General features: G+C 45.6%; 2 protein-coding genes across 4 annotated transcripts in view; one reads left to right on the forward strand and one right to left on the reverse strand.

Annotated features, from left to right (window-relative positions):
- LOC129696330 (putative Polycomb group protein ASXL3) overlaps nucleotides 1-1,000 on the reverse strand; it is a 188,686-nt gene extending 187,686 nt beyond the window's left edge. Inside the window, exon 1 of the mRNA XM_055634149.1 lies at nucleotides 683-1,000. Within this exon, the coding sequence (XP_055490124.1) occupies nucleotides 683-736 (54 nt within the window). The 5' untranslated portion in view covers nucleotides 737-1,000. The remainder of the gene's footprint in view (nucleotides 1-682) is intronic.
- A 403-nt stretch (nucleotides 1,001-1,403) lies between these two features.
- LOC129696331 (coiled-coil domain-containing protein 178) overlaps nucleotides 1,404-20,825 on the forward strand; it is a 235,011-nt gene continuing 215,589 nt past the window's right edge. For 2 of the 3 annotated variants that reach the window (XM_055634151.1, XM_055634150.1), the window contains exons 1-5: nucleotides 1,404-1,549; nucleotides 6,448-6,528; nucleotides 14,231-14,370; nucleotides 18,987-19,060; nucleotides 20,615-20,709. In XM_055634151.1, the coding sequence (XP_055490126.1) occupies nucleotides 6,471-6,528; nucleotides 14,231-14,370; nucleotides 18,987-19,060; nucleotides 20,615-20,709 (367 nt within the window). In that variant the 5' untranslated portion in view covers nucleotides 1,404-1,549; nucleotides 6,448-6,470. The remainder of the gene's footprint in view (nucleotides 1,550-6,447; nucleotides 6,529-14,230; nucleotides 14,371-18,986; nucleotides 19,061-20,614; nucleotides 20,710-20,825) is intronic. The other variant, XM_055634152.1, reaches the window with a different exon arrangement.

The following is a 20,825-nucleotide window of genomic DNA, read 5'->3' on the forward strand; positions in this document are numbered from 1 at the left end:
CATTCTTTCCAGGTTTCTGAACGAGCCTGCCATTTTATGGTACATCTGTCACTGTGATGAAAAGACAAGGTAGCGATTGGGAATAATGCCAAGGAAACTCAAATTAGGTAGTGGTTGTATCTTTAGTAAAACGTTGAAATTATTTTCAAATCAATTGCATTTGTTTCTACTTCTAACGGTTGTAATTTAGAACTTTATTCACACTGCTCCGTTTCTTAGTTACTGCGATGTAAACATGGTAGTGAGGCAGCATCAAGGGACAGTAGACAGTGCGTGTTTTTTTGTGTGGCAATAGGCTAGTAGGGCACTAGTATCATGCACAATTTATTCTCTTACATCTTATCTCAGCTTCAGGAAAATCTGCTCTTACTGCCTAAAAGGCATGTATGTTAACACTTTAATCAAATAGAGACAGTGCAAGATTTGTGAAGACCAATAATTTATTAATTTCCATTTGTTTAACAATATAAACTCCTTTTGAACCACTGTGGACTAAAAATAGTCCTCCGAGATTTATTTTTTTGCATCATCTAAAAGAAACTTTACGAAACAAGAGCCCAGTTTCGTTGATGCACAATCAGTAAACAAAGCCCTAGGCAGCCAACAGCAATTGCTGCATCCGCTGGGCTCTGACCTGACCTGGATTTAATTAAAAAATAAAAGAAGACAAAAAAAGGCATACCAAGCGGGCCGCCTCAGCCCAAGTGCGGTCCTTCTTTTTCCTTTTGTCTTTCATTCTTTTTTTTTTCTTTTTCACTCAGAATATATAATAATTGTTTGGGGAGGGTGAGGTGGATAAATGGGAAACGGGACAGTCAAACAGCAGAGCAGTACACTAGCAGACAACATACAGTACAGAGCGACCCCGCCTGCACCCTCCAGCTGACAGCTCTTCCATCTCCTCTCCCCCCTCACACCCAAAACAATACAATACCCAGCGTCCTGGGCACCATCACGTCGCTTACGCGTTTACGTTTTATACCATTACGTAATTACGTGTTACCCTCCTTCACCTCTCGCGATATTTCGCCGACCCTTCACCTCCATCGCCGGCTTCAATCGTTTTTGAATATTAATTATTGCAAAAGGTTTTTAAGTCGAGAAGCCGGGATTCACAGAATTGTTTTTCCCTGCACCTAAGAGCGCAATTTTGCAGTAGACGATTTAGCAGGAGGCGATTAGTTTGGTCGGGATCGGTTGCAGCGCGGGGCGTGCGGGCGGGTGTCGGGTGCGCCGTTGCCGTGGTTACAGGCGTTGCCGTGGTTACAGGCGTTGCCGTGGTTACAGGCGTTGCCGTGGTTACAGGCGTTGCCGTGGTTACAGGCGTTGCCGCGGTTACAGGCGTTGCCGCGGTTACAGGCGTTGCCGCGGTTACAGGCGTTGCCGCGGTTACAGGCGTTGCCGTGGTTACAGGCGTTGCCGTGGTTACAGGCGTTGCCGTGGTTACAGCGGGACGGTCGGTCGGCCGGTCCCCAGGAGCAGCGTAAACACACGGTGGCTGCAGCACTGACACTGACCGGCTGCGGGATGCAACCCGGGGCCGTGCGCTGTAAGTATTATATCCTACCGTGTAATTAAACATCGTGTTCTGTATCTTGACCCATCCTACCACAAGAAAACAAATTGTATATATTAGGCATAAAAGACACAACGTGCTGGTGTAACTCAGCGGGATCAGGTACAGAAGTGCGAAAACGGACACCTCCAGGTTCAGTTTCTTCCCGGACGTTATCAAATAACTGAACCATCCTACCACAACCAGAGAACAGTCCTGAACTACTGTCCACTTAATTTGGAGACCCTCGGACTATCTTTGATCGGACTTTACTGGCTTTATCTTACACTAAACGGAATTCCCTTATCATGTAGATAGACACAGAATGCTGGAGTAAATCAGCGAGACAGGCAGCATCTCCGGAGTGAAGGAATGAATAGAAACATAGAAAGTAGGTGCAGGAGTAGGCCATTCGGCCCTTCGAGCCAGCTATTCAATTTGATCATGGTTGATCATCCACAATCAGTAGGTGATTCCATTTCATATAAATGGGAAACGGGACAGTCAAACAGCAGAGTACACTAGCAGACAACATACAGTACAGAGCGACCCCGCCTGCACACTCCAGCTGACAGCTCTTCCATCTCCTTCCCTCACACCCAAAACAATACAATACTCAGCGTCCCGGGCACTGAAACATACATCATCACGACGCTTACGCATTTACGTACTTACGTATTTATACTCCCTTTTCCTCCATGTCGTTTGACTCCTCCCATTTCCTCCAAATACAAGGCGTAGCTATGGGCACACGCATGGGCCCCAGCTATGCCTGCCTTTGTTGGGTACGTCGAACAATCCTTGTTCGAGGCGTACCATGGCCCCATCCCCGACCTCTACCTCCGCTACATCGACGATTGCTTTGGTGCTACCTCCTGCACCCACACACAACTGACTGACTTCATCCGCTTCACCACTAACTTCCATCAAGCACTCAAATACACCTGGACCATTTCCGACACTTCCCTACCATTTATTGACCTCACTATCTCCATCGCAGGTGATAGACTTCTGACTGACATCCACTATAAACCCAGTGACTCCCATGGCTTGTATAGACTACACTTCTTCCCACCCTGCTTCCTGTAAGGACTCCATCCCCTACTCCCAATTCCCCCATCTACGCCGCATCTGCTCCCAGGATGAGGTGTTCCACACCAGGGCATCGGAAATGTCCTCATTCTTCAGGGAATGGGGTTCCCCTCCCCTACTATAGATGAGGCTCTCACCAGGGTCTCTTCAATACCCCGTAACACTGCTCTCTCTCCCCATCCCCCCACTCGTAATAAGGGCAGAGTCCCCCTAGTCCTCACCTTTTACCCCACTAGCCATCAAATACAACAAATAGTCCTCCGTCTTTTTCATCACCTCCAACGTGACCCCATCACTCACCACATCTTCCCATCTCCCCCCCCCCCCCCCCCCCCCCTGTCTGCTTTCCGCAAAGACCGCTCCCTCTGTAACTCCCTGGTCAATTCTTCCCTTCCCTCCCACGCCACACCCACCCCGGGCACTTTCCCTTGCAACCACAAGAGATGCTACACTTGTTGCTTTACCTCCCGCCTCGACTCCATTCAAGGACCCAAAACCCCCTGTCGTTCCAGGTGCGACTGAGGTTCACCTGCATCTCCTCCAACCTCCTCTATTGCATCCGCTGCTCTAGATGTCAGCTGACCTACATCGGTGAGACTAAGCGTAGGCTTGCCGAACACCTCCGCTTGGTCCGCATTAACCAACCTGATCTCCCTGTGGCTCAGCACTTCAACTCCCCCTCCCATTCTGAATCCGACCTTTCTGTCCTGGGCCTTCTCCATGGCCAGAGTGAGCATCACCGGAAATTGGAGGAACAGCACCTCATATTCCACTTGGCAGTTTGCACCCTAGCGGCATAAGCATTGACTTCTCCAATTTCCAGAAGCCCTTGCTGTCTCCTCCCCTTCTCAGCTCTCCCTCAGCCCTTGGGCTCCTCCTCTTCCTTTCTCCTTTCTTCTCCCCCCCCCCCCCCCCCCCCCCCCCCCCCCCCCCCCCCCGTATCTAACTCTCTCTTGAATAGTTGGAAAATAGACACAAAAAGCTGGAGTAACTCATCAGGATGGGCAGCATCTCTGGAGAGAAGGAATCGTGGACGTTTCGGGTCGAGACCCTTCTTCAAATGTCCTGCTGATTTACCCCAGTACTTTTAGTTTACAGTAAACCAGCATCTGCAGTTACTTATCATGTATCTGTACACTATGAATGGCTGGATAGTAATCATGTATTTTTCCTCTGATTGGTTAGCACGCAACAAAAGCTTTTCACTACCTTGATACTCGTGACAATAAAACTAAACGTGTTGTGAGGAACTGCTGATGATGGTTTACACCGAAGATAGACACAAAATGCTGGTGTTACTCAGCCGGTCAGGCAGTGTCTGAAGAAGAGTTTCGACCCAAAACATCATCTATTGCTTTTCTCCAGAGATAGTGCCTAACCTGCTGAGTTACTCCACCATTTTGAGTTAGGCAGCATCCCTGGAGAACATGGATAGGTGACGGGATTTTGAGATATCCTTCTGATTACAAATTAGGCATTTTTGTTTAAGGCTAAATTCCTTGCTAGTGCCTATGATAGAATAGCAATTATTGCAAAGATTGTTCATTGCAAAGGTAATCCTCTGGTCCTTTCAGATCAATGTCTCTATTTGTGCTTCATGAAATCCTCCATCCATCTCACATTTAATCTGTTCAGCATATCCTTCTGTGTGTTCCCTTTTCTAATCTATGTGTCCTTTTAAAACTTTTATACTATTTATTTTAGGCTAAAATAAATGTTACAGTTATTAGAATAAAGAGGTTTTCTCTTCACTTGCCTATAGAATAATTAGTACCTTTGTGTTTATAACAAGTGGAAACAAATTATCTTTGTATACCTTTAGCAATTTGTCCCATTCTCTAAAGGGGCTGTCCCACTTGGGCGACCTAATCCACGAGTTGGTCGACACGAGGTCCTAGGAGGTCTTTGTAACTCTCCTTCATGCTCGAGAGTAGTTCCCGTGTACTCGAGGCCTCAGCCAGGTCGTGGCGTATTTTTCAACATGTTGAAAAATGCGCGCAAGTAAAAAAAGGTTGCCATGGAAAAAATCGATACTTTTTATACTCGTAGGTTTAGTCGTAGTAAATAATAATAATAATAATACATTTTATTTATGGGCGCCTTTCAAGAGTCTCAAGGACACCTTACAAAAATTTAGCAGGTAGAGGATAAACATGTAAGGGGAATTAAATAAATAGTAGAGACATGACTAGTACACAAAGTAAAGACAGAATACAATTCAAAACACAATATGAGGCAATTAATGCACAGATGAAAAGGGAAGGGGACGTGGGGCTAAGGATAGGCAGAGGTGAAGAGATGGGTCTTGAGGCGGGACTGGAAGATGGTGAGGGACACGGAATTGTGGATCAGTTGGGGGAGGGAGTAGGCCGTAATAGATTGGCATGTTAGTCATAGGTAATCGAGGGTAGTCGAAGGTAATTGAAGGTAGTCGAAGCTAGTCGTAGATAGTCTTCATCATAGTCGAAGGGAGGTTGAAGGGAGGTCGAAGGAGGTCGTCTTCACTCTCCACTATTTGATGTCCAATTTTCCAAGTTAGTCGTAGCTAGTCAAAGCTAGTCTTCAACATAGTCGATGGAGGTCTTCCACATAGTCGAAGGAGGTCTTCAACATGACATTTTTGCAAACTCTCCTAAACTCTTCTAAACTCGCCAATTAGGTCGTCCAAGTGGGACAGCCCCATAAGGCAGTTCTTTGGCATTGAGGACTGAAAATGGATTTTCTTCCATTCCAGTTTTGTCGGTGACTGGTGAAGTCTCTCTGGGAACTCCAACCTGCCCTATCAACCTGCATTTGACTGGGCAGGTTGATGGATAGTTTGTTTGCTTCTTCTACCATTTACCCAGAACCTCTGTGTGTTTATGATGCATGGATCCAAGGTTCTGAATACCTTCCTGAATGCTCTTTCACCACTTTGAATCGTAGAGTCATATAGCACAGAAATAGACCCTTCGGCCAAACTTGCCCATGCTGACCAAGATGCCCCATCTACACTAGCTTTATGTGCCTCGTTTGGGCCATATCCCCCTACATGTTTCCTACCTGTGTACCTGTTCAAATATCTTTCAAATTGTGTTATAGTACTTGCCTTAACTGGCAGCTCGTTCCATATACCGACCATCGCCTGTGTAAAAACGTTGCTTCTCAGGTTCCTATTAAATCATTCCTTTGTTCTTGATTTGCCTACTCAGGGAAAAGACTGTGGATTCATTGACCAGGGAGTCAGAGACAGTAGGGATAGGCCAGGGTCAGTGGAGACAACACATTTATTTTTAATTGAGTTTGAGCACATCATGAATCATTTATTCAATTTGCCTTGTAGTATCTCTAACTGAGAGAAGTATTTTAAATCCTATTATAAGGCCACCTGTTGTTTTCTCTCTCTCCAGAGAAGAAACGTATTCAAAATTTTCTGATACCTGTATAGATATTCTTTCAGAAATTGCATCATCGATCTGTCTTTTTTTAAGTTTCTCGAAATATTTAATATCCTTTAAACACTTATTTTTTCAATGAATTGATGTATTTTGGAATACTTGGATTGAAAGATAGTTGGAAATAGATTCAATAGAAATATCAGAGAGAATGGATAAATACTTTAAAGGATTCACAGTTCTATGGAGAAGAGTAGGAGAGTGTGATTTATTGGAAAGCTTTAGAAAATAATTGACATACCGACAATAGGATTTATAGCTTCCATCTGTTGTCATCATTCTATAAACTTACAAATATTAATGTACAGATCAAATCTTTACTTTTAGTACAATGATTTTATGAGAAAACATGGTGTTTTTATATAGGAACCAAATCCCATTTGAACAGAATGTCAAAGATGCAATTGTTAAGTCCGCCTGTCAATTCTCAACCTGATCAACATAAAGGTAGGTACCTTGATCTTGTGCTTTAAAAGTAACAAACATCACTTGCATTTATATAACATTTATATAATTAAGGTGAGAGTGACTGACTGACATGACACAACAGCATTTGACTTCAAGGGGGCCTGGTTAAAGTGAAGTCAATGCGGGTCAAGGGGAAAATACTCCCATAATTGCAGTTTAACCTTACACAGAGAAATATGGTTGTGATTGTTGGAGGCCAACCATCCCTGTTGCAGGAGATCTCCAGGGGCTCCTCAGAGCAGTGTCCTCTGCTCAATTATATTTACCTGCTTTATCAGTGACTCCCTTCATAAGTTCATAAGTGATAGGAACAGAATGAGGTCATGGTCTACTCCATTCAATCATGGCTGATCTATATTTCCCTATCCAGATATTGGCTATCTGGACTACACTTCTTCCCACCATGCTTCTTGTAAGGACTCCAACACCTACTCCCAATTCCTCCATTTATTCCTCCATCAGGATAGGTGTTCCAACCAGGGCATCAGATCTGCATTCCCAGGGGATGGGGGCTCCCCTGTTCCAAACCAGGCTCTCACCAGTCTCTGATATACCCCCTCTCATTCACCCTCACCCCTTCAGGGAACGGGGGTGTCTTCCCTTCTACCCTTCTACAAAATAATTCTCTGACATTTTTGGCTCGTGATCCCACCACTGGCCGCATCTTCTCATCTCCTCCCCTGACTGCTTTCCGCAGAGACCGCTCCCTCCGTAACTCCCTGGTCAATTCGTCCCTTCCCACCCAAACCACCCCCTCCCCTGGCACTTTCCCTTGCAATAGCAGGAAATTCTACCTTTGTCGCTTTACCTCCCCCCTTGACTCCATTCAAGGACCCAAGCAGTCTTTCCAGGTGCGGCAGAGGTTCACCTGCACATCCTCCAACCTCATCTATTGCATCCGCTGCTCTAGGTGTCAGCTGCTCTACATTGGTGAGACTAAGCATCGGCTTGGCGATCACTTTGCCCAACACCTCCACTTGGTTCGCAATAACCAACCTGATCTCCCTGTGGCTCAGCACTTCAACTCCCCCTCCCATTCCGAATCCGACCTTTCTGTCCTGGGGCCACCGTAAATTGGAGAGCAGCACCTCATATTTCGCTTGGGCAATTTATACCCCAGCGGTATGAACATTGACTTCTCCAATTTCAAGTAGTCCGTTTTCTCCTCCCCTTCCCAGCTCTCCCTCAGTCCACTATTTCCGCCTCTTCCTTTCTTCTTCCCGCCTCCCCCCCCACCCTCACATCAGTCTGAAGAAGGGTCTCAACCCAAAACGTCTCCTACTTCCTTCACTCCATAGATGCTGCCTCACCCGCTGAGTTTCTCCAACATTTTTGTCTACATTCGATATTCCAGCATTTGCAGTTCTTTCTTAAATATATTTCCATCATAAGATCATATTGTAAATGTTTGCTGATCAATTATGTTTACACTTGCTCAAATGAAGCAGTCTATTATTACATAGAGGCAGACCTAAACAATATTAAAGCATGGGCCGCTAAATGGCAATAACATTCGTACATGAAGCCCAATCTCCACAAAAATCCTGACATTATCTACCCTTGACATTTAGTGATATTATCACTGCTGAGTTCCCCATCATTCTCTGAGTTGGGGAGGGAATTGCACTTGTCCAGAAACTCAACTTTATCAGCCACATGAATTCTGACAATGGGTCAAAATCTGGTTATCCTGCATGTATGATGCCTGATAACTCAAAGCATTTCCACTGAAGTTTACGGCATAAGACAGAAATGTGATGGTATATTCTCCATTTGTGTAGATGAGTGCAGTTCCACCAATCCTAAAGCAGCATGGCACCATCCAGGTCAAAACAGCCTATTTTATTAGTAACCCACACTCAATTGAAAATAATAATTCCCTATTCCACCTTGAGAATTAAGGGATATGGCAGGAAAATTGCCTATTCCTGCTCTATCATGGTCTTTTGAAGTATAGCTCCGGTGTGTACTGCAGTTCCATACCTGTATTGGCTACCAAGAGGTTACTCTCTATGTTGTACAAAATCCCAACTTAGATAAATCTCATCATTCCTTTAATGATGCTGGGTCTAAATACTGACACTTCCAACACAACATCATTATGGGACTACCCTCACCAGAAGAATTACCATTTCAAAGAGGCATAGAGTTTCACAGCACAGAAACAGGCACTTTGGCACACGGCCTCCATGCCAACCTTCTTGCCCAACGTTCCACTTATCTACATTAGGACAATAACCTTCTATGTGTTACCAATTTAAGTGCCTGTCTAAATGCCTCTTAAATGCAGTAATTGTATCTGAGTCCACCACCTCCTCTGGCAGATAGACACAAAGTGCTGGAGTAACACAGCGAGTCAGGCAGCATGATGCCTGACCCGCTGAGTTACTCCAGCAGTTGTGTCTGTCTTCGGTATTTACCACCGTCTGCAATTCCTTTCTGCACTTCCTCTGGCAGGGGATTCCAGGCACCTACCACCCTCCGTGTAACAAAAAAATAACTTGCCTTGCATATTTTCTTAAACTTTCCCTCGCTGATCTTAAAGCTATGCCCTCCTGTATTTGATATTTCCACCCTGATGATCTACCCTATCTATGCGTCTCATCATTTTATAAACTTCTATTAGGTCTCCTTTCAGACTCCAACATACCAGAGAAAACAATCCAGGATTCCTACTATGCCCTTCACTCTAACAGGAACATGTTTAGTTTATAATACAATATGAACAAGGTGATAACTACTTTTTGAACTCTCATTATCACACTTTTAAAAGCACTCCATTTTCCAGACATCCCTTTGCCTGCAAACAACCAATTCCAATCAATATTTGCAAGTTAAAGTCTAATACCATCAAAGGTGTCCTTGGCCCAATTGGGAACATTAACTTACGGTCCAGGCCTGTCCTTATTCACAACTATTTCAAAGCTATTAGAACTATGATCGCTGGTCCTAAAAGGCTCGGCCAATGACACTTTCAGTCACTTGCCCTTCCAAATTCCCTAGAAGTAGTTTGAGGATTGCCCGTTTATTTGAAGGGCCTCTATGTAGTACATGAGGAAACATTCCTGAACACATTTGCCAAATTCCACCCTATCTCTGCCCTTGCACCACGGCAGTCTCAATCTTTATTGGGAACGTTGAAATCGCCTTTTGTGACAATGCTATTATTCTTGCAGCCGTTTGTAATCTGCTGGAATATTAGTTCTTCTAATTCCCATTGACTATTTGGGAGTTTATAATACAATATGAATATGGTGATATCTCCATTTTATTTCTCAGCTCCACCCATGTAGCAACAGTGGACAATCCTTTAGTAATGTTATCTTAGACAACTGTTGTGATGTTCTCCTTGGTCACTCTATTTAAATAGGGACCATCTATTTATGAGTGTTAGAGCATTTCTGACCCTGTGATTGCACCACAGCAGGTTTTTGCCAGTAAAAGGTGGAAACATTAGTTGTAAAATAATATTTATGCCAGAGACCAAAGCCAATGAATCAGTTTCTCCAGCATTTACTTGCAGGAAATATCTGCTGATCAAATACTGAATAACAAACAAGCATTCAATTTGAAATAACTTTGTGTAGTTCTAAATGCCAATACTATAATGATGTTTAAATTAATATATTTAATTGTTGATTTCAATGTTGAGTAAAAACTATAATGTTCCATTTGGCTGATTATGGCAAATAATTACTTCAGGAATAGTGAAGTGTATCCTCATCATTTCTTCATTTTTGGACATTCACTCTACCACCATCCCTGGCAGTACATTCTGAGTTAAAATAAAAACTAGGCTAAGTGGGACCCGTTGGGTCCCTGTCACACGGGAGGCCTGGTCCCCCAACGCAACCCGTTCCCCAACGCAATATTGCACCACTCACCCGTTCCCCAATGCAACCTATCACCCCAACGCAATATTGCACCACTCATGCATAGCCCCCAACTATGCAGACATGGTCATTTCCCCTCATACCCCAACACTCCCCCCCCCTTCACCCTTTCTCTTCAATCCTCTCTCCTCCTACCCTCCCCCAATCCCTTCCTCATCTTTCCTTCCCTTTCCTTTCCCCTACCCTCAGTCACTCACTCCATAACTCCTCTCCCCTCCCTACCTCCCTCTTATCCCTCTATTCCCCACTCCTGATCTACCCATATTCCCCCCACTCTCTCCTGACCTCTCCCACCGCCCTCCTCTCCCTCTATTCCCCACTCCCCCGGTGGTGGGGGAGACGATAGCCAATTTACTGTGAGGAGGGGAAAGAGGAGTTTGTGAGTGAGGCGGGACAGGCCGCCGCCGGTGGGGCAGGAAGGGGCATCGCCATCCCGGCCGTGGCATTGACTGACAGGCGAAGAGGCCAATCTGCGTGACGCTGACTGAAGGAATCAGTGCATCAGATTTTTAAACCTCGATAACTTTTACAACATACCACCGATCGGAACAAAGTTATTGCACTCGCAGCACAAGAGAACGGTGTGTGAGCTGGCAAACAATCGTAGTGCTATCGCGTACCATTTTCGTGCAAATAGTAAAACCGCGCAAACCGGAAAAGCACAAGATCAGAGTTTGAAGCCCCTGTCCCACTTTCACGACCTAATTGGCGACCTGCCGAGTTTGCCCTTGACTCATACTCGCAGCATGGTCGCCAGAACGTCATAGGGGGTCGTAGGAGGTATTCGTAACTCTTCATGCTCGTGAGTGATATCCGCGTACTCGTGGCCTCAAGTAGGTCGCGGAGGTTTTTTCCAGCCTGATAAAAAATGTCCACGAGTAAAAGAAAGGTTGGCATGCAAAAAATTGATACTTTTTACTCGTAGGTAGGTCGTAGTAGGTTGTGATGGTAGTCATAGGTAGTCGTAGATGGTCATCTGTAGTCATAGGTAGTCGTACATGACATCATTTTATCATGTGATAATTTTCCACTCATAGCTAGTCGTAGTTGGTCGTGGGTGTGGAAGACTGAGGTCGAGTGGGGGGTCATAGGAGGTCGTAGACATAGTCGTAGGAGGTCATAGACATAGTTGTAGGAGGTCGTAGACATAGTCATAGTAGGTCTTTTACTTTGGCGAGTCACGACCTTGACATTTTTTTCAACCCTTCTAGTGTCTTCTAAACTCATGGATTACATCATCCAAGTGGGACAGGCCCTTTAGTTATGTATAGATTGCCCCGTACGTCCTTTAAACTTTACCTCTCTCAGCTTAAAGTTGTGCCTTCTCGTCTTTGACATTTCCACCCTGGAAAAAGATTCTAACAGTCTATCTATGCATCTCATTATTTTCTGTACTTCTATGAGGTCTCCACTCAGTCTTTGACGTTCTAGAGAAAACAATCCCATGTTTATCGAACCTCTCATTTTCACTTACGCTCCTTACTTGAGGCAGCATTCAGGCAAACCTCCGTCACCTTTTTGAAAAGTTTTATAAACTACAACGTGACTTCCTGACGTTTGTACCCAATGCCTCAACTGAGGAATGCAAGCATACCACACTTCTATCTATCTATCTATATTACTAAAACTCTGTTCTTGACCGCCTTTGGCCTTCTGTGCTGCGATTTCAGAGAGAACGCCGCCAACTACGGCTGTCATTTTTGGCCACCTTGCTCGGAGCCCCCCTCCGCCGCGTGTGTGCCGAGGATTTTCCCGTCCATGAAAAATGACAGAGATATTAATGTTTTTCTCTCTCTCTCTCTCTCTCTCTCTCTCTCTCTCTCTCTCTCTCTCTCTCTCTCTCTCTCTCTCTCTCTCTCTCTCTCTCTCTCTCTCTCTCTCTCTCTCTCTCTCTCTCTCTTTTCTCCCCTTACTCCCCTCCATCCCCTCCCCCACCGTCCCTCTCCTAAACCCCCCCTCTTCTCCACACACCCCTACCCCCTCCCTCCTCCCCACCTCTCACCCTCCCCTCACACTCATAGTTAATGTGCGTGACGCTGCATGCCCCTCCCCCCCCCCACAACCGCACGTTGGGGGAACAGACCCAACGGGTCTGCACTTGGTCTAGTACATAACTAAAAATCTGATCTTGTGCTCTTCCGGTTTGCGCGTTTTTTCTATTTGCACAAAAACGGTAAGCGATAACGCTATGATTTTTCATCAGCTCACTCACCGTTCACCTCTGCAGCGAGTGCAACAAGTTTTGATCCGATGGATAGTATATTGTAAAAGTTAGCGAGGTTTAAAAATCATAAAAACCGCGCGTGTGCAGATCGATCTCTCCCGCCAGTCAGCACCGCTCAAATTGGTCTCTTCTCCTGTCGCTCCCCGGGATTGTCCGCCCCTTCTTGCGCCATCGCGTCTCTACTGGTGCTGAGGGATGCTGGGTGGCGGAGGTCTCCAACCGGACAATTTGTGGAGGGACTGGAAGCGGCCCGGCCCGGAGCCGGAGATGTCGCCAAACGGAAAGCGGAGAGTCTGATCCAGGAGAGCATCAAGCTCCCACTGTGAGTCCCAATCGCACCGCCATCGCATCACCCCACAGCTCCAATCCCTTCCCTTCTGGTCCCCCTCGCTGGCTCCTCTCCCCTGTGATACTCTCTTTCCCCCATGGCTCTTCCCCCGTCTTTTCTCCGAGCTCTCCCCCACCTCCACATCCCCCCTGCCCACACGCCGGCACGGCCGCAGCTGCTTGTGCTTCCTGGCCGAGCCGAGGATCCAAGGCCTGGCTCTAAGGGCGCTGATGGCTGATGCTCCTCCGGGGCACGCAAGAAGGTAGAGGAGTGGCAACCTCGCGATCCTGGGGAGGTGAGGAGGGAGTGTGGGGGAGCTGAGGGGATAGAGGGAGAGGAGGGGAGTATGGAAGGGAGAGGAGTTATAGAGGGAGGAAGGGAGTGACAGGGTCGGGAAAAGGAGAGGTGAGGGAGGGATTGGGGGAGAATAGGAGGAGAGGGAAAAGAAGAGGGAGGAGGTGAGGAGGGAGGGGAGGGGGAAGGGGAGTGGAGGGGGGGGGAGTGGGGAGGGTAGGAGTTGTGGAATAGAGGGAGAGGGGGGCAGGGGGGGAGGTGGGGAGGGATAGTGGGGGGATAGGAGGAGGGAGGGGAGAGGTGTTATGGGGGAGGGAGGGAGTGTCTGAGGGTATGGGAAAGGAGAGGGAGAAAGAGATGAGGAAGAGATTGGGGGAGGAGGAGAGGGGAAAGAAGAGGGAGGGTGAAGAGAAGGGGGAAGAGATGCTAGCGATGAGAGGAATGAGCTGCGCCTGTGCAGTTGGGGGCTATGGGTGAGTGGTGGAATATTGCGTTGGGGGACCAAGCCTCCCACTTAGTCTAGTCTTCTTTACCACTCTATTTATTTGTGTTTCCACTTTCAGCGAGCTATGTACTTGGGCCATAAGATCCTTCTGTACATCAATGCTGTTAAAGGTCTTCACATTAATTATACACTTTCTCCTTTAATTCGACTTTCCAAAATACAACGCTTCACACATGCCCATTTAAACCATTAATAATTTTGAAATGCCTGTATGGTCACTACGTAGCCCTACCTTTTACAGAAGAGGTACCCACCCTTTTCATAATTTACTTTTATTATTCTTCTTCTGTTTCTGCTAATACCTGTTTTGAAAAATGAGAGACAATAGGCAAAAAGGTAACTGACAGGGTTAATGTTTATGTTCTCACTAATTTGGAGAGTTGAGAGAACAAAATGATAATTGACTGATTTTTTTTTATCTTCTCCCCCACATCAAGCAAAGAATGAACTTTCATGGCAACTTCGGCCTTCTAAATGTCATAACTGTGATTGGGTCAAAACCTCACTACCGTTTGTTTGTAAAGTGATTCGCCACATCCATGAATTGGAAGATAAGACTGAAATTTGGTTCAGAAAGGTATGACATGGAAAAAATAGATAAGAGTCAAGAGTATGTTATTGTCCCAGATAGAATAATGAAATTCTTAGTGGCAGCAGCACAATGAAATATGTAAACATTGTACACTGTAAACAATGTAATAAACAAGAAAAAAAAGTGCAGTGTGTCACATTGGCACATATATATAATATATTTACATATATACACACACACACATATGTGCACTGAAAAACAAACAATAATTGTGCAATAATAACAATAATTATGTAGTTCAGAGCTTGTAGTGTTTAATAGTCTAATGGCTGCATGGACTTGGCTGTTCCTGAACCTGGACGTCACAGTTTCAGCCTCCTGTACCTTCTACCCAATGGCACTGGTGAAATGAGTGTGTGGCCAGGATGGTGTAGGTCTCTGATGATTCTGGCTTCCTTTTGAAGACAGTGACTCTGGTAAATCCCATCGATGGTGGGGAGATCAGAACCCATGATCTCTTCACTCCTGGGCATTCAAGTTGTCGAACCAGGCCGCGATGCAACCGGTCAATATGCTCTCTACTGTACACCTGTCGAAGTTCAAGAGAATCCTCTCTAACATCTTGACTATAGATTATCATGGTGATGTGACGTAAATTATTATTTTTAATAATGTTGTAGCTCAGAACATAAATTATTAGCAGGACACCATCTGCAAAGAGATATAAGTAAGTGGGCAAAATACAAAGGATCGAATGTCCTTGTGAGGAAAAAATTGTAAAGCAGGATATTATTGAAATGGAGGGAGTCTTAAGAATGCTTAACAGATAAATCTTGAAACACGAAGTTAGCATGCACTAACAAGTTTTTAGGGAAAAATATGGAAAATTGGCCTTTCTTTCATGATCGAGTGCAAAAGTATGGATGTCGTGCTGCACTGAAATATGAGTTTGGCGATACCATACCTGGAGTAAAAAGAATAATTTTGGTCTCCATATTTGAGGAGGAATATACTTACTTTGGAGGTAATTCAAATAGGTTGACTATGTTGATTCTTGAAATGAAACAATTGTCTTATAAGGAAAGGTTGAGCAGTTGACCTTTACACATTGGAGTTTAGGAGGAACTAGACTAAGTGGGACCCATTGGGTCCCACTCACACGGGAGGCCTGGTCCCCCAATGCAACCCATTGTCTAATGCACTATTCCACTACACCTGTTTCCCCCAAGGCAACACGTTCCCCCAACGCAATATTCCACCACTCGCCCATAGCCTCTAACTTTGCAGGCATGGCTCATTTCTCCTCATCCCCGAACACCCCCTCCTCTTCATGTGTGTGGGGGGGGGGGGAGTAGGAGGTGAAGGGGAGAGAGTGGGATGTGGTGGCTGGGGGGGGGGGGGGGGGTGGTGGGGTGGGGGGGTTTGTGTTGGGAGGAGGAGGGGTGTGCGGGCGTAGGGTGTTGTGAGGGTGGGGATTGTGGAGGGTGGGGAGGGGGTTTGTGTGGGTGGGGGGGGTTGAGGGGGTAGGGGGGTTGTGGGGCCGGGGGGGTTGTGGGGGCAGGGGGAAGTTGTGGGCGCGCGGTGCGGGGTGTGGCGTTGTGGGGGTGGGGCGGCATTGTGGGGGTGGGCATTGTGGGGGTGAGTGGCGGGGGGGGTTGGGGGGGGGGGGCAGGGGGTGGTGGGGGCGGTGCGGGGGTGGTGCGGAGGTGGGGGGGGTATATGGAAGAGGGGGGTGGTGGGGGGAAGAGGGGTTGTGGGGGGGATGGGTGGGATAGGGATGTGTGGGCAGGGATTGGGTTGTAAGGGGTGTGTGGAAAGGAGGGGTGTGGGAGGGAGAGGTGTGGGGGTGGGTGTAGAGAGCTCTGAGAAAAGACGGAGAAGAGCCATGGGGAAGCTGCGCTATCACGGGGGAGGGGGTTGGAGCCAGCTAGGGGGACCAGAGGAGAAGGGGTTGGCGGTGCGATGGGGACTCACAGCGGACCATGGTCATTTCGCTGGTTGTTCTCCGCTGGGAATTTCCGCTTTCCATTTGGCGACATTGGCGCCATCTCTGACTCGGCGCTGGGTCGGGCCGGGCCGGCTCATCCAGAGCCTCCCGCAGTAAAGATGCGGGGGGGAGAGAGCTCCGTGTGTGCGTGGGCAGGGGGGAGCGAAGTGAGGGATGTGTGGAAGGGAGGGTGGGTGGAAGGGAGGGCTGTTTGGGAGGGAGGGGGGTTTGGGAGGGTGTTGGGGTGTGGGGGGGGGGGGAGGGGGAGAGGGGTGTGTGAGCTGGGGGGGAAGAGAGCTTGGAGAAAAGACGGGGGAAGGGCCCTGGAGAGGAGTGTGGTATCATGGGGGAGGGGGCAGGAGCCAGCTTTGGGGACCAGAGGGGAAGGGGTTGGGGGATACACAGCGGGCGCTGGTTGCTTCGCTGGTCGTTCTTCCCCGCATGGCTTATGGGCTCAGCCCCGCCTCCAGGGCTTTATTCTCCTCCTCCCGCCCGGTGATTAACAGCAAAGATTAATAGCGGGTGCCGGAAGGGGCGTTACCTTCATGATGACTGGCAGAAGAGAAGAACAAAACTGCTGATTATGTGGGGGAGTGGGGGGGTGGGGGAAGGGGTGGGTGGGGCAGGGAGGGGGGTGTGGGGGAGGGGTATGTGGGGGGGGGGGGGATGTGTGGGGGAGGGATGTGGGGGGGAGGGGTGAGTGGGGGAGAGATGTGCGGGAAGGGGTTGTGGGGGAGGAGGGGTGGTGGGGGAGGGAGTGTTGGGGACGGGGGTGGGTGAGGGAGGGGTTTAGGGGAGTGGGTTGGGAGAATGTGGGGGTGGGGGAGGGGGTGGTGTGGGGGAGGGGCGGTTTGGGTGGGGTAGGGGGGGTTGGGGGGAAGGGAGGGCTGTGGGGGAGGGTGGGTGTGGGGAAGGGGGAACCTTAAAAACCTTCATACCATGTACAATTCACCAATCGGAACAAAACATATTTGACTTGCAGCAGAAGAGAATGATGAGTAAGGTGGCGGAAAATCGCAGCGCTATGGGGTATCGTTATTGCGTAAATTTAATTACAACACAGACAGGAAGTGGTCAGATGAGAGTTTTAATAATGGATGGATGGATGGAAAAAAGGATGATGATGATGTTTGGGGGCCTTGATATGGTAGATGCTAATCAATCAATCAATCAATCAATCAAAAACTTTATTGTCATTCAAAAATACACCAACAAATGCAAGTCTGAACGAGATTTTGTTGCATCTGGCTCACCGTGCAACATAAAATAACAAAAGGATAAAATAGATAAAAAGATAAAATAGATAAAAAGAAAAATAGACAATAGTGGCGGCACATTATATGGAATTCAAGAGTCTGATGGCTCAGGGGAAGAAGCTATTGCAAAACCTGGCCGATTGTTCGTGTTGCACCAGTCCACCAGTTGTTTCACCTCCTCCCTGTAAGCCAATTCATTGTCGTCCCGGATAAGGCCCACCACTGTTGTGTCGTCTGCGTACTTCATGATGTGGTTTATACTAAACCTGGCACAACAGTTGTGGGTCATCAGGGTAAAAAGCAGGGGAGCCGGTGCTCAGAGAGATGTTGGAGGTGTTGTTTCCAACCCGCACTGACTGGGGTCTGTCAGTGAGGAAGTCCAGTAGCCAGTTACAGGAGTTAAGGGGGTGCTGAGGCCCAATTAACCCAATTTGCTTACCAAGTGCTGCGGGATGATTGTATTGAATGCTGAACTAAAGTCCACGAACAGCATTCGCACATGTGTGTTCTTCTCCTCTAGACGTTACAGGCTCAGGTGGAGTACGGAGGATATGGCGTCCTCTGTGGAGCGGTTTGGCCTGGAACGGGTCAAGTGTGGAGGGGAGTCTGGAGGTAATATGGTCCCTGACCAGCCTCTCGAAGCATTTAATCATTATGGGAGTGAGTGCTACAGGGCGGTAATCGTTGAGACATGTTATTGCGAATTTTTTTGACACTGGTATGACGTTGGCAGTCTTGAAACACGATGGGACAACAGCCTGGTGCAGCGAGGTGTTGAAGATGTCAGTAAGATTTCCCTCTGATTGGGAATCCAATACAACTGACTTTGCTTCAGAATAAAGGATTGTCTGTTTAGGACAGAAATAAGGAAGAGTTCTTGGGACCATTGATATTTGGAATATGTTCCCCAGTGAGCTGAGGAGACAATCATTAAATATATTAAACACTAAAATGGATGGATAATTATGCCACAGTTGCATTGATGGTCAGGGATAGATGTTAGGAAAACAATGTTCAGGTCAAGATCCTATATATATATATATATATATATATATATATTATTGTCATTATTGAATATTGGCATCTCCTGCTTCTAAGTGTTAAGAACGACTTTCAACAATCTGACGAGAACAGCTGAGGAAACTGATTTCAGTTTTTATTTAATTATTTTGGATGAAATTGCAAGGTAGAAAATGAAAAAGATGAATTTCGTTCATATTTTTACTGTAGACATTCAGAATACCTACTGAAATGATCATATATCAAAACATGCCAGATATGTTGATTATTTGCATTGCCAGATTGCTGCACTGAAATGTGAGTTTGATGAGACCATACCTGGAGTAAAACTCAACAATATTATTTTTATTGATTGGTTGTTGCCCGATGCATGATTTTAATATAGTATTTTCTGATAGTTTACAGCAACTGTACAGTCAGAACCCCAAAGAAGAGCTCCATCTTTTAAAAAGCTGAATGCGAATGCTCAAAGGTGAGGTTTGATAATATTTTACTATTTCAGAAGCAAATTGCTTTTCATTTGAGATGCCTTGCATAATAATGTTTACCAAAATTGTATCCAATTTCAAGTTGTGATTTGTATTTTAAGGTTTCTTAAAAGTCTCTGTTACTAAAAAGAGAAGGCTCCCCAGGTTACAAATAACTTGCGTTATGAAAATTTAACTTAACACAAATTCTCTCATACATTTTAAAGCATTTTTCAAGCTAGTAATAATAATAATATCTTCATGGTATTGAGTGGTGACTGGATGCTGCATATATTCCACTTGTTTAAATGTGTAGGAAGGAACTGACGATAGACACAAAAACCTGGAGTAACTCAGCGGGACAAGCAGCATCCCAGAAGATGCTGCCTGTTCCATTTGATTAAATATGGGTGTAGTTCAGGTGTTCAATGAATTTAAGAATTATAGCAAGTGTGTAGAGCAATACGATATGGATAGCTGTAGAAAACAGATGTTTCTGTCTTACCAAGAAATTGACTTGCCGACAGATCTCAAGAACAGAACTTCACATAACCCGGGGACTGCCTGTATTTTAAAATGAACTTCACATAACCTCATGATTCACAGCTGTATTAACGAGCAGAATGCATGTCGTAGCGAAGCTACTAAAGGTGCTAAATGGAATCCATTTTAAATCACTGAATTTGTTGAACTTGCCTGGGGTTTCAGGAAGGGGAGCTTATCTTAATTCTCCTTTCCTGATGAGGAAACCAACAACTTCCAAATCTGAATGTTAGAAATTAGCTTTATTGAGAAATAAATCACAATTAAATACCATTGTGATATTTCTATACTGTCCAAATGCATACATGGAAAATAATTGCTACAGTGTGGATGTTGTGATAATAAAAAATCTTCCCATTCAGACTTCTCTACCTTTGGCATCCCACTCTGTTCCAACAAAGTTCAAGTCAAGGTCAAGGAGCGACACCTCCTATTCTTACTTAGCATATTACACCTTTCGGGACAGTGATGAATTCCACAATGTCATTCCAATCTGGTATCCACATTTCGACACATTTATTTCCTGGTATTTCCTCGTTCCTCCAGATATGGCTTTATTATCCTTTTTCAGCTATAAACATCACTACTTGTACCATTCAATCTTTGTCTGTATCACCTTTTTCATTGACTTTATCTTGTCTATTTCTACCCTCTCTACTTCCTTTGAAGCTTGAAACATTTTATTACAAATTTTTCCCAGTTCCAACGATGGGTCATTGATCAGATTGTAATGTTTTACTTTACCCATAGTTTTAAGCCAGTGGCTTCATGATTGGAGTTTAGAGAAAAAAATGGGTGATATGGAAAAAAGTTGACAAACAAGAACATTCCAGTTATAACTTCCTTATATTTAAACTTTGGAATTAAATTTTGGGCAAAAATTTAAATCATTTAATCTCTTAGGACTTTATGGATTTTAAAATCCTTATGTAAATATAGATTTTTGTTTATTTGGTGTAATTAAGTCTAATCTTCACCAAGTATCACCAATTTGGATCGAATTCTGTTTTCTGTAGAAATGTAATATTGCCTGAAAAGTCACTTAGTCAAATATCTGTTGACTCGACTTACAATGAACTCTGCATTAAGAGGGTACGATTTGATGGAACAGGTATGACTTTATCCTAAATACATAAATATAATTTGTTTCTTGTAATTAGATAAAGTGTTATGTTGCAAAATATCGTTTAACTATTAAAAGCAGAAATTAAGTCTTTATATTTTAAA

The sequence above is a fragment of the Leucoraja erinacea genome, chromosome 4 (assembly GCF_028641065.1).
Source record: "Leucoraja erinacea ecotype New England chromosome 4, Leri_hhj_1, whole genome shotgun sequence".
Lineage (NCBI taxonomy): Eukaryota > Metazoa > Chordata > Chondrichthyes > Rajiformes > Rajidae > Leucoraja > Leucoraja erinaceus.